This window comes from Tympanuchus pallidicinctus, unplaced genomic scaffold, assembly GCF_026119805.1.
Source record: "Tympanuchus pallidicinctus isolate F22 unplaced genomic scaffold, pur_lepc_1.0 scaffold11, whole genome shotgun sequence".
Taxonomy (NCBI): Eukaryota; Metazoa; Chordata; class Aves; order Galliformes; family Phasianidae; genus Tympanuchus; species Tympanuchus pallidicinctus.
The window spans coordinates 8,623,814-8,636,320 of NW_026294627.1; the positions used below are offsets into that span (position 1 = coordinate 8,623,814).

At 45.9% G+C, this 12,507-nt stretch overlaps 1 protein-coding gene across 2 annotated transcripts in view; it reads left to right on the top strand.

Annotated features, from left to right (window-relative positions):
- The window catches only part of AMOTL1 (angiomotin like 1), a 54,575-nt gene that overhangs the window by 21,100 nt on the left and 20,968 nt on the right, over positions 1–12,507 (top strand). For both annotated transcript variants that reach the window (XM_052671329.1, XM_052671330.1), the window contains 3 exons: positions 1,065–1,347; positions 8,126–8,270; positions 9,338–9,427. In XM_052671329.1, coding sequence (XP_052527289.1) covers positions 1,065–1,347; positions 8,126–8,270; positions 9,338–9,427 — 518 coding nt within the window. The remainder of the gene's footprint in view (positions 1–1,064; positions 1,348–8,125; positions 8,271–9,337; positions 9,428–12,507) is intronic.

A 12,507-nucleotide genomic window follows, 5' to 3' on the forward strand; every position in this document is an offset into this window, starting at 1 on the left:
TCTGGAGGGATGGGAGAAGCTTTGAGCTCCTCTCTGCCTCAGTTCTCCCTTTGTAAAGAGGGTTTGTGTTGCTTGTTGATCTTGCAAGAGTGAAAGGCAGAATGGAAGTCAGGGAATGACTTGCACCCCCTCTCTAGAGGTATTGCCATATTGTTGGAGGTGTTCAAGGTCAGGTTGGATGGGCCCTGGGTGGTCTGGTCAAATGCCTAATTTAATGGGTGGCAACCCTGCCCAACTAGCTAATCTTTGAGGTCCCTTCCAACACAATCCATTCCATGACTGTGGTCCTACCTGAGCACCAGCTTCAGGATTACCCTCCCTGCCAAAATGTGCTCCTGGGTTATCCTCCAGCCACTGCCAACTGGCTGTGGAGGATTAAAGAGCAATCTATCACCAGGAAGCACAGCCCACAAGCAGTTTGCAAGGGCTGGGACCAGCTCTTCTCCCTGGTATAAGGCTGGTGGGTGATGGATGCCATTTGTCGTAGAGTGACACAATGAGGTCTCACCCAGCTTTCACTGCACGGGATGACTGATCAGGCTGTGCTTCCAGCAGCTCTGCAGCAGCCCTTCCCTTTGATGCTCACTAAAGTCGTGCAGGGACACTGCTTTGCTCACATCACTTTCTTTCACCTCCAAATTTGGCTGCTCAGCCCCTCGGCTCGCTCCAGGCAGGGGGCAGTTTTTGAAAGGTGAGTAATGCATCCCTTGTGCTCCAGTCACAGCCGTGGGCTTAAGCTGCTCTGTGATGGGGCTTGTGCTGAGGTGGGGGCAGGGATAGGCTGGCAGAGGGCTGAAATATTAGCTGTGCACCTTGTTAAAAATGCTGCTTTTGACTCAATGCCTTCTTTATCCCTTCGCACCAGATGCATACATCAGTGTCAACAACAGGCGAGGAGACAGTTTACCCAGTGCCTGCTGCGATTGTTGGTATTTAGGAGCGACTAAATCATGACTGTACAGTTATAACCCTATTAATAAACCCTGCAGTAATTATATGGAAGCCCGTGCGTGCATCTTGAGGGTGAGCAGCTCTAACGCATCCCTGCCTGTGCTTTCCTGCAGCCGACAATGCCAGCCTCCCTTCCCGCCGCCGCCGGCCCAGCAGCACAGCCCCATGTCCTCGCAGGCCTCCTCCGCTGCCGGCCCTCTGCTTCCAGGCTCCTTGCCTCCACTGCCAGCCCCCTCCACTGCGCAGCCACCTGTGCCACCTGGCCAGCAGCTGACACCCGACGCCTTCGCCATCGTGGAGAGGGCGCAGCAGATGGTGGAGATGCTCTCCGAGGAGAACCACGTGCTGCGGCAGGAGCTCGAGGGGTACTATGAGAAGGCAGACAAGTTGCAGAAGGTACGTGAAGGTGTGGGGATAGGGAGCAGTCTCAGTGCTCCTGCATTTGGGTTCCTCAAGAGATTGTTCATGGCTCTGTCTCTGCAATGGGAACATACCAGTGAGCAGTCTCTCACCACTGCCTCTCAGTGGTGGTGTCCCGTAAGCGTAATACCGTGCCCCGGTGCCCACAGGCTCCTCTGCCTGTAGGGTGTAGCAAGGCAGCTCATCAAGCATCCTTCGTTTGGGAACTTTCCGTCCTTCTCTGATTGCTCAGAAAATCATACAATCATAGAATGGCCTGAGTTGAAAAGGACCACAATGATCATTGTGTTTCAACCCATCTGCTTTGTGCAGGGTCACCAACCACCAGACCAGGCTGCCCAGAGCCACATTCAGGCTGGTCTTGAATGCCTGCAGGTATGGGGCATCCACAGCCTCCTTGGGCAACCTGTTCCAGCGTGTCACCACCCTCTGGATGAGAAGCTGTGAATGCCCCATTCCTGGAGGTTTTCAAGGCCAAATTGAATGGGACCCTGATGTACTGGGTGACAACCTGACCTTTAGCAGGGATATTGGAACTGGATGATCTTTAAGGTCCTTACAACCCAAGCCGTATGTTCCGTGACAGCTTTGCTGGAATGTGCCTCATGCAGGCAGGGTGTTCTAGGGCAGCCAAGTTGCACAGGCAGTAGAGCTGTATACAAGAAGCATTTGAAGAGCATGACCACGGCTACCCTGAGTGTTTCATACAATGAGCTAGCATGGCACTCCACTCTATGAAAGCTTAGCAGACAGTGATGGGGTTGATGTGGTTTAAAGATTGGTGTGGTTGGACAACCAAAAGACATGGTTTGGATAGTGTGATTATCAGAGAGGTCTTCAGTGATTGCTCTGAATTCCTAAAAGCTAATCTTAGATAGGTGTGTTTGAATGTTTTGGTTCAAAACCAACTGTCACTTTATCTGAATGAATCTGGTAAATATTTGCTCAAAAACCCATTTGTGAAGAACTCCTGTACCCTCTTTCCTGTATGCACAGAGGGCATTTTCAGCGAAGAAAGGTGATGTCTCATGCACTGCCTGGGTTGACAGTTGAAAATTAGGTAAAGCAGATGTTGCTTAAAAGTGGGGTCTCACCAAAGTTGATGCAGAGGTGCTCCCAAGTCTGCTGGCTTTGGGTCCCTGGGGCCCAGGACCATATGAATTATTTACATAAACTGGAATACCATGCTGCTTTGACAGGCAAGTCTGGGAAATTTCTAAAGCATACTGAAGATAACTTCCTGTCACAAGTATTTAGTAAGCCAGCTAGGAAAGATGCCCTCTGGGATCTGTTTCTTAAGAATAGGGAAAGCCTTGTGGGAGATGTGGAGGTAGCTAAGTTCTCTTGGCGACAGTGATCATGGATTAATTAGTTGAGTTCAAAATCTTTGGAGTAATGAGAAATAACAGTCCCCAGGATTGTCATCCTGGATTTTAAGAGAGCAAACTTTAAGCTTCTCAGGGAACTCATTTGCATCTGCTCTGGAGAGTCTAGGGGTCCATGAAAGCTGATCAGTTTTGGAGAACCACCTTCTAAAAGCCCAGGAACCAGCAATCACCACTGTGCTACAAGGCAAGCAATTGGGACAGATGACTGGTCTGGCTGAATAAGGAACTCCTCCTGGTAATTATTAAGAAAAAGAAAGAATATGATCTCTGGAAGCAAGATCTGGCTTCACAGGAAAACTATAGAGCTGTGATTCTCATCTGCAGGGAGAAAACAAGAAAAAACAAATTCAGTTTGGATTGATATTGGCCAGTGTGGTGTCAGACAACAGAATTATGTCAATAGCAAAAAGGAAACATTGAGCTGATACTTTATGGACACCTAACAAGTAAGGATGCCTCTTTTTGTCTTAGTAGATCTTGAGTTGCCCAGTCCTCTGAGTTGGAGGATTGTGACTGAGGGGAGCAGTGACTTTTCATGTATGGTCATGGAAATTGTCAGGGACCAGTTGTATCAGCTGATGGCTTGTAAATCCTTGGAGTCGGATGGCATTCATCCCAGAGTACAGAGAGATTTAGCAGATGTTATAGCTGGATCCCTCTCAACTATTTACCGAAGGTCCTGAGAGTCCAGGAAGGTTCCTGCTGATTGGAAGATAGCAGTCTGTCTACAAGAAAGACATGAAAGAAGACTCTGGAAACTACGGACCTGTTAGTGTAAACTCAGTACCTAAAAAGCCATGGAGAAAGTTATGCTAGGTGCTACTGAAGGGCACAGAATAATGCTATTGTCAGACATTGTTGACATGGCTTCATGATGGCAAAGTCCTCCTTTAATTAAATTTGATCTCCTTCTATGGTAAGGTAAGCTTGGTGAATTAAAAGAAGGCAGTGGTAATCTTTCTGGACATTAGATAGAGTACCTCATAGCAGAATATCCTTCTGCATGGATTGTCCAGCTGTGAGATGAAGAGGTTCATGCTGTGCTGGGAAGGGAACTGGCTGGAGGGCAGAGCTCAAAGGGTGCGAGTGAATGGGTCCGGTCACTTGTAAGAGAGGTCAGATGCTAGGACAGACTTCCCACTGAAGTGGTTGATGCCCCATGGCTGTCAGTGTTCAAAAGGCATTTAGGTAATGCTCTCAATAATACACTTTTGGTTAGTCCTGGAGTGGTCAGGCAATTGGCCTAGATGGTCTTTGTAGGTCCCTTCCAACTGAACTATTTTAATTCCCATTCTAATTTAGGATCCTGTGCTACTCTTTCATTTATGACTTCTCACCACATAGGCAGAAATGACATTAGGCTTCTGGTCTTCTCTCTCTGAATTTAGGAGTTCTGTTTTTCTGTGCTGTGTTATATCAGAGACACATTTCTACAGGAGAGCCAGCACTGAGAGACCATGTCTCAAGACCCAGATTTGGGGAAATCTTTGACTAGAAAGTCCAGAAAGGTTTAAAAAGAGATATGTTGTTTTGTAGCTGCTGCTAACTTTGCAACCTCCTCTGTGCTGTATTCACAGAATTTCCTAAAGTTAGTCAAAACATTTTTTCAGCAGCATTACTTGTGAGTATAGCTGTAAAGGCTTCCCCGTGGCCTTTGTGGGCAAAAGTAAATATTCCATTTATTAATTTCACAAAAGCTGCGTTGTTCAGTAGAAGCTATGTATGATGCCCTAAAAACATTCAGCTTCCCTTTCACACTCCTAGAAATGGCTTGCTCTTTATTTTGGATGCCCTGCAAGCTGATTGCATCAGACACCAACAGAAAGGTATTCAGGCATGGGGCTGAAGTCTCACTTCAGTCAACAGAGCGTGGACTCGAATCCCATTGACTTTGCGGGAATGTAAGCAGACTCTTAAAGCAAAACACATGCTCAAGTGCATTCTTCCTTCAGGAAAATTTCCTGAACCAAAACCTTCACACACATTATGCTATCTGTGGTTTTTTTCCGTGTTTGAGCACGTGGCCAGGGCAGGTCCTTCTGTGTTCCCACAGCTGAACACCACATCTGATAAACCAATGGAGTTGAATTATGTATGTTAGGTGTGGAAGGTCTTCTCTGTTGCTGAAAGTGGAAAAGTTATGAGAAGTACTTCTTTTTGTCTGTGTGTACCAAAGTTATTCTAGGTAGGGCAACCCTCCCTGCATTTCTATTCCCTTAACAGAATTAGGAGAAGAAATCAGAGAGAGAAAATCAGCTTGACGCAGAGCTCCCCGAGCGTTCACATGAGCGGATCAACCCAGAGGGCTGTCAGATTCTAAGTCATGTCTGAACAGACATTCTGCAGAGAGGTACAAGGCAGCGATTAATCCCTGTGCTGCTTGATGTGGTGTCTGGTTTTCTTATCAAAAAGAGCTGGAGGGGAAGGGCGCACATTATTTTTAGCTTTTTCAGTAAAGCAGAGCATTGCTTTTTCTGCTGCTTTTTGGTGGACAAACCTTGCTGAGCTTTAATTGCTGGGCTGGTGCTTTCCCATGCTGTTTCTGGAGGTTGTTTGAGTAGGTCAGTTCTAGATGCAGCCTCAGCAGAAGAAATGAAAGGAAGTCTCAGAGCTGCTCAGAAACGTCAGCATAACTTAAAACTGTTCTGCTGTCCTGTAATTTTATTCATTGCTGATGCAGGTTTTTGCTGAAGTCTTTGCCTCTGTAGATGGTGGAAGCTTGCATGGTGACGTCCTTTGGGAAAGATGGGTATCTCAGCAGAGACTGAGCAGAGCAGAGCCCCCATATTAACCAGCAGTGTGAGGCAGGGCTGTTGTGCTGGGGAAATCCCTGCTGTGTTGGAAAATCTGCTCTGCTGTGGTAGGAGCTCTCTGGAGCAGGCAGGCATCGTCTGCTTTGGATAACAGCTGAGTGTGAGAAGGAAAGCACAAAAGATCTTGGGGCACCCAACTGAGCACGGTGTCCTCCTGAGATCATGTAATGAATAAAGGGGCATGCCTTGAAAATTAATTTTGCTGAGCCAAATCTTTGTTCCAAGGGAGAGTTAGAGAAGCTTGTTTTCTGTAAATGGTTGCAGAGAATGATGCAGGGTAGCTTGAGTATAGATAGCCTCTAACTACTTGCAGGAGTAAAGCTAGCAGAGGTCACACTGATCCAAAGGAAAAGCCATAGCCCTAAGTAGCTGCAACGGTGCTGTTATTTGAGTAACTACTTGATATGCTCTGATTCTGCAAAATTCACACAAAACAGATTTTCTCATAAAGGTTCATGCTTGTATAAGCTTGTGTTGTTATGTGTGTGAGGAAAAATACACATAATTACACTAGAAAGGTACTGGAGTGGGGCTCTTTATCCAGAAGTGTAGTGATAAGGCGAGAGCTAATGGCTTTAAGCTAAAAGGAGGGAGATGTCAATGAGACTTTTGGAAGAACTGCTTTATTTAGAGGGTGGCAAGGTACTGGAAAAGGTTTCCCAAAGAAGCTGTGGATACCCCATCCCTCAAAAAGGACAGATTGCATAGGGCTTTGGGCAACCTGGCCTAGTAGAAGGTGTCCCTATCCATGGTAGGAGGGGTGGAACTCGGTGGTCTTTAAGGTCCCTTTCAACCCAAATCAGTTTTTGATTCCATGCAAAAGAGAACTCCTTGTCTGTTTTTGAACCACAGTCAGATTCAGGCTGAGTTTCAAATGAAGATTTTTTCTACTGCATGATATTTTTAATACTGATTTCTTGTTGATGGGAAATAAGTTCACTGCCAGGAAAGGATAAAAGGAATCTTTGCATGTGCTTTACAGCAATGCAGGTAGGTTTTACGCAGCATTCCTCTGAGTGTGCTGTCCCCATGGTGGAAACACATTTGTTGTCTGTCCCAGCAGAGTGGAAAAAGGAGGGACCTGCTTTTCTAGGTTTGATCATCTGAAATGTAGCAGGACTTCCTGGTGGTCCTGCTTTGAAAAACAAAAATGGAAAGTCAGAATAATAGTTTGTAGTTCACTTAAGAAAAAGTGTCACAGTATGGGATAAAACCACTTCAATCTCCTCATGGAGCCACAGGGAATTACTGGCTGAAATTAATGTGCCTGTGGTTCCAATACTGTCACGCATTTAGGAAAGCAGCTTGTGTGTGTGAAATACCTGCAAGCTGGTAAATCACCACCTGTGTGAGATAGGTGATGTGGTGTGAGCAAGGTCAGCTGCTGATCCAAAGGTGCGGGGGTCACAGGGTGGTGTCAGTGCTGCTGTCTTTGGCTTTGTATCTTCTCATTTGTTTTAGTTTTTGTGCCTAAATGAGCTGACAGCAGAAATCTGGGGAACTGGGCATCCCCAGCATCCCTTAGGTGCAAGCTCTACAGGCTTTGCTCTGTGTGTGGATGAGAGGTGCCTAAGACTGTGTCTGGCCCTAGCATCAAGGAAGTGTGGGTTCAGGCTGCTGTAGCCTGCCTTTAGGTTCCTGAGGGGTGACTGCATCCCTGATGCTGGAGCTTGTATTCTGCTAATGCTGCAGCTGGCAAATTAAAGCTAAAGCTTAATGAGCCCTGGAGAGAGTTAGGTAGAGGTGGGCCTGCACTCTGGCTTCACAAATCACCAGTCCATCCCACCAATGGCTGAAGGAGCTAAAAAAGCACCAGATTTAGAAAGGTATGTGGAAGGCTATATATATCTCTTGGTTTTCCAGCCCATGCACATTATCACGCTTTTCTCCACAAACACAAGAGTGAGGCATGCAGGAGCAGATTCCCACCTTGATGTTAATCATTCTTTCAGCGGTGAGTTCAGCTGAGCTGTAATACCTTACATTAATCTAGCTGATTAAAAGAGCTGAATCTGTTTGACCAGAACAACAAAAGCCTGCCTGGAGTTGTCCTCCTGTCAGTCTTTTGGGTTTAGGTTTTAAGATACAAATTTTCCAGAAGTCAAGGAGATTGTGTTTAAAAGATTGGAAATCCGAAACAATTGTTTTGGTCTGTTGTAGAGAGTTTCTTCCTTTGCGGAGCAGTCTTCAGCCAAGGAAATAGAGGATTGGTCTACAGTAGTTCAGAGCTGAAATCAGGTCAGAGTCAAGCCTATAACATTTCTGGTGGTGTGTAGAATTTCTCATTTTAGAGCCAGTGGTTGGTGTGACATTCGGCACAGGTATCACCCCAGCACCTGTGCCCCATCAAAATGCTCTGGGAGAGTGCCAAAACCAGGTTGGATGAGGCCCTGGGCAACCTGGTCTAATGGGTGGCAACCCTGCCCATGGCTGGACCTGGATGGTATTTATGGTCCTTTCCAACCCAAGCCATTCTATGATTCTGTGAATGCTAGAATGGGATGCTTTCCTGCTGGGCGTTTATGGGAGCTCTCTCTCCTCTTTCTCCTCTAGTTTGAAATAGAGATTCAGAGGATTTCAGAAGCTTATGAGGGCCTGGTCAAGACCACTACTAAGAGGGAGTCTCTGGACAAAGCGATGAGAAACAAACTGGAAGGAGAGATTAGGAGACTTCATGATTTCAACAGGGATCTCCGTGGTATGTTAAATTTGTGTGTTTGATTTTTTCCACAGCTGACGTGGTGCTTCACTTTCCACAAACTCCAGAGTAGCAGGCTTTAGAGGAGTATTTTCACATGTTTTAGATAACCTTGAGAAATCAGGCCCTGCTTATTGGCATAAGACAGAACTGCTGTCACTCCGCTGGTTGTAGACAAACCTTCCGGCAAAATATGAAAGGCAGCTTTGAATGATGCCTTTGCACGTAGTACTTGCAATTGTCAGTTTGACTGCCAGTCCCAAAGTCGCATCCAGCCTTAGTGAGCTTAGTGAGCAAGTTCCTGTGTAGACCAACACTGCGTAGCCCATATATCTCAAAGTTCAGCATCTTAGCAAAGAAGTAGCAAGTATCAAAGGGTATCTCTTTTTAGTATTGAAAACAAATGAAATTGAGAGCATATCCTTTTGGGAATGAAAATGGAGTAACTGTTACCTGTCCAGGTGCCTGATGGATTACATGGATGCGTCTTCATGCAATGGAATGCTTTGTGTAGACTCCTGCGAGGAGTCTGACTGGTCTGTTTTGTGGAGATGGGTGCCAAAAGGCAGCTGACAGTGGTTCAGGGAAGTCACGTCCTTCTTCTAGCTGCCCTTCCAATAGAAAGTCATCCCTGGCTGCAGAATCCCTGTCATGGCAAAGGAGCAGGATCCCAAGGATTGGTGTCACCAAGGTGTCTGCCTTCCCCCAGGACATCTAGCAGCACCACATTCCACCGTAGAAAGTTACCCATCTCCCTGTAGAGCTGGGCGAAGTCAGATGGCAAGTGTATTGCACATTTTGGACAGCATGAGAAATGAACTGCTTGGACATATTAGCTGCAGATGGCGGAGGTTCCCCCCCCTCCCCAGCTTCTGTAAGTCTGAACAGCACAGCTTCATGGAAGAGGTCAAAGGTCTCATCTTTTATGTATGTGTCAGCCTCCGTTTAAACACTCTCCTTTAGAGAGTCTATTTATACTGTACTGCTGGCACACATCTTATTTTTTTGGTTGGCCTACAATTTTATATACATATATTTATACTTAAATTATTTCCTGTTTTGTGCAGAACGACTGGAGACAGCCAACAGGCAGCTTGCCAGCAGAGACTTCGATGGGCATGAGGATAAGTCAACAGAGGGCCTTTATGTCACTCAGAGTGAGTACTGTGTTAATCTATTTTCAAGGTACATATGTGTACACACCCATGTATATGTACTGAAGTGAGGGTAAATGCCTTGCTATTAATTGTTATTCTCCTTATGGCTTGGTTCTAGTCAGCTAATTCATCATATATTCTGATTTAAGCTGCAGACTGGATTGTTTTGGAGTGACTTTTTTATCTGAGCTCCAGAATCAGGCAGTGGGAGTTAATGGTATCATAACTTAGTTTATTTTTGATGAATATTTATCTGAAATTGCAGAGTGTTGCTTGCAGGAATCATCTTTCAAAGAACATAATTTTTAGAGATGCCAAATTCTTCGCTTGGCTGGGAAAAGCTCAGAGCAACCTCTTTTGACTTGTCAGTGCCATGGGTTGACTAGCAGGTGGAAGAGCAGAGCTGGGCCTTCATTTTCTCAAAGGGCTACAGAAACAAAGATTTCATGGTTTCTGCTGCCCCTTCTAATCAAATTTTAGGCTTCCTTAATGACTGAGCACAGTTCTGCAGCATGTCCCACTGTGTGCTGATGGTGACCAAGCAAACCAAAACCTGAGCAGTTGGATGCTGTCTGACACATATCACCTCTTACATATCCTGAGCACCTGTAGTATGCATTCTGAAAGGCTTGGCTTGACCAAGCCCTTGTGGGCTTAAATCCTACTGAAGCAAAACGCAGTGTACAGCTCATCCTTCTTGTTTTATTTACTACACCGAGAGCTTTCTTGGAAGATGAGCTGCAACTGCAAATTGTTAGCTGAGAGCCAGCCATCTCCTCTAACTGTGAGTTATTAAGAGCACTCAGTGTTCCTTGCTGCCAGCCCAAGTGCAGGTGAACCTCCTCGTAGCTCCTGCCTGTGCCAATGACACCAGCACAGCAACTCTGCTGGTAGATTGGTGTGTATGTGCACCAATAGAAGAGAATCTAGTTACCTTTTCTATGACTGTGTTAGCTTTGCTATGTTAGCAGATGCTGCCAGAGCGTGTAGATACTGCTGTGCATCTAAGTGGTTGGTCTGTTAAGAAAATAGCATTGCTAAGTCAATTTGTCTCCTTTGGAGTTTAAACAGGGTACGTTGCACAGAGCAAATTGCAGATTGAGATCTGCTGTCTTCATATAGAGATAGCCTGGCAGTATTTATGTGTGATGGTATCAGCAAAGGGAGGTAAATCCCCAGAATGCACTGAATTGAGTTGTTTTCCAGCATATAAACATGCTCTGTGCTTCTAATGTTAAATATCGAGCAGTAAAACTTCGTGCTGTGCACTTGGAGTACTGCTGCCATCAATCCTCAGCTTATGAGCAAATATAGCTTTTTGGATCCTATCACGTAAGACAGGCTGAATGCTTGGAGTTCTCCTGTCCAGGCCAGAGAGCTAAATGTTACCAATGTGATGCAGAGCGCTTCCAAGAATAGAAAAGTGGGCACATGTAAAGCAGGTTCCCCTTCAGTCATGTTCTCACGGCTGCTGTGGCATACAGTGATGAGCTCGATAGCAGGGTATCAGCCTCAAACATTCCTCTGAGGGCTCAGAAGTTTATAGAAAACAACTTGAAAACATGGCCCTTAACATCTCCAAACCAAAAGCTGCATAGAAAGACTCCAACATTAGCACCTTCCTAAATGTTACCATTTTTAAGCCGGTCTTGTGCTTGTTTTGTTTTTTCAACCACAGAATTAATATCGTGGTAGAACTCTGCTAATAGGAAAAGCACCCTGAAATATGCCTTGCAGGCATCACTTCTCACTTCTTTGCAGCACTCTCTGTCAGCAGTGCAGCAGTGCGGCGCAGTCATGCACTCTGAGATGGGGACAGAAGGTGACAACAGCTCCTATTCTTTGTCATAAGCCAGGCTGCACACCTCAAAGAATTAAGTGCTTGGCATTTGTGTGGAATGAAAAATGCTACCATAGTATGTGGCACAGTAGAGAACTCACAACCTGTTAGTTTCATCGTAATTATGTGATGTTTTTTCAGATAAAAGGGCTCATTTAAGGAAAGACATGAAGCAGTGACTGATGAAGGTGTCTGGGCCCATACAGGCATCAGAAGGAGGCAGAAGGCAGACAGGTGCTGCAAAAAGGGAGAGACTGAGGATGATTTCAAAGGCACAGGACAAAGAGAAAGCTTAGGACGTGCGTATCACAGGAAGAATTTATTTTGGTGGAGTCTGAGAATTTTGTGTATTTTTCTGAGATTTCTGGACTTAGAGCCCCTCTGTCAGAGAGGGGTTCCTCCAAGGGACTGTTTTCTCAGGTGTCTGAGGCAGACTGGAGACTGCATCCATCTGAGTTTACCCTGCACGGCTCTGGGCCCATCAGTGGGAATGTGCAGACAGTTTTCATAGTGTCATAGTGAAGCCTTGTGCTTCGTGGCAGTGTGCTGTGGATGTGCTGTGCAGCACTTGTGCACATATCTCCAGCCTAAAAATCCCATGTTCCCATCAAATGAACCTAGCAAAAAAAAACACTCAGTAGATGTTTTTCAGAGTGGTGTTTTGGGCAGACTGAAAGTCCTTTGGTATTAAAATAGGAAATAATCAGTGCAAGTTCCGGGAGTTAAAGAAGGGGAAACCCTTGCTCTGTTGTTTCACAGCCCTGAGGAGCACACGTGGAAGATGGGAAAGCTGCTGCTCTCGTTTCCCCAGAACAAGGGCATGTGCACAGGGAGCAGGAGCCTGAAGAGAGTGTGTTGTATAAAAAAACCATCTGTTCCGCATGACTTCCCTGCCCTCCAAAAGAAAGTGGAATGGAAGACCAGTGACAGTTTTCAACTTGTGAAGGTCAAACTCTCCCTGACTTCTGCTTCATGACATAGAATCATAGAAACATGGAATGCCTTAGGTTGGAAGGAACCTTAAAGCCCACCCTGCTCCAATTCTCTGCCATGGGCTGTTTGCCCCGCACCAGCTCAGGCTGCTCAGGGCCCATCCAACCTGGCCTTGAGCACCTCCAGGGATGGGTCATCCACAGCTTCACTGCTACATGGAAGTGGCAGTGCCCAACCTGTAAATCAAAGCATCTTTGAGCTGCTGGATTTACTTCTGTAGGATAAGGAAAGCTACCATACACTGGCC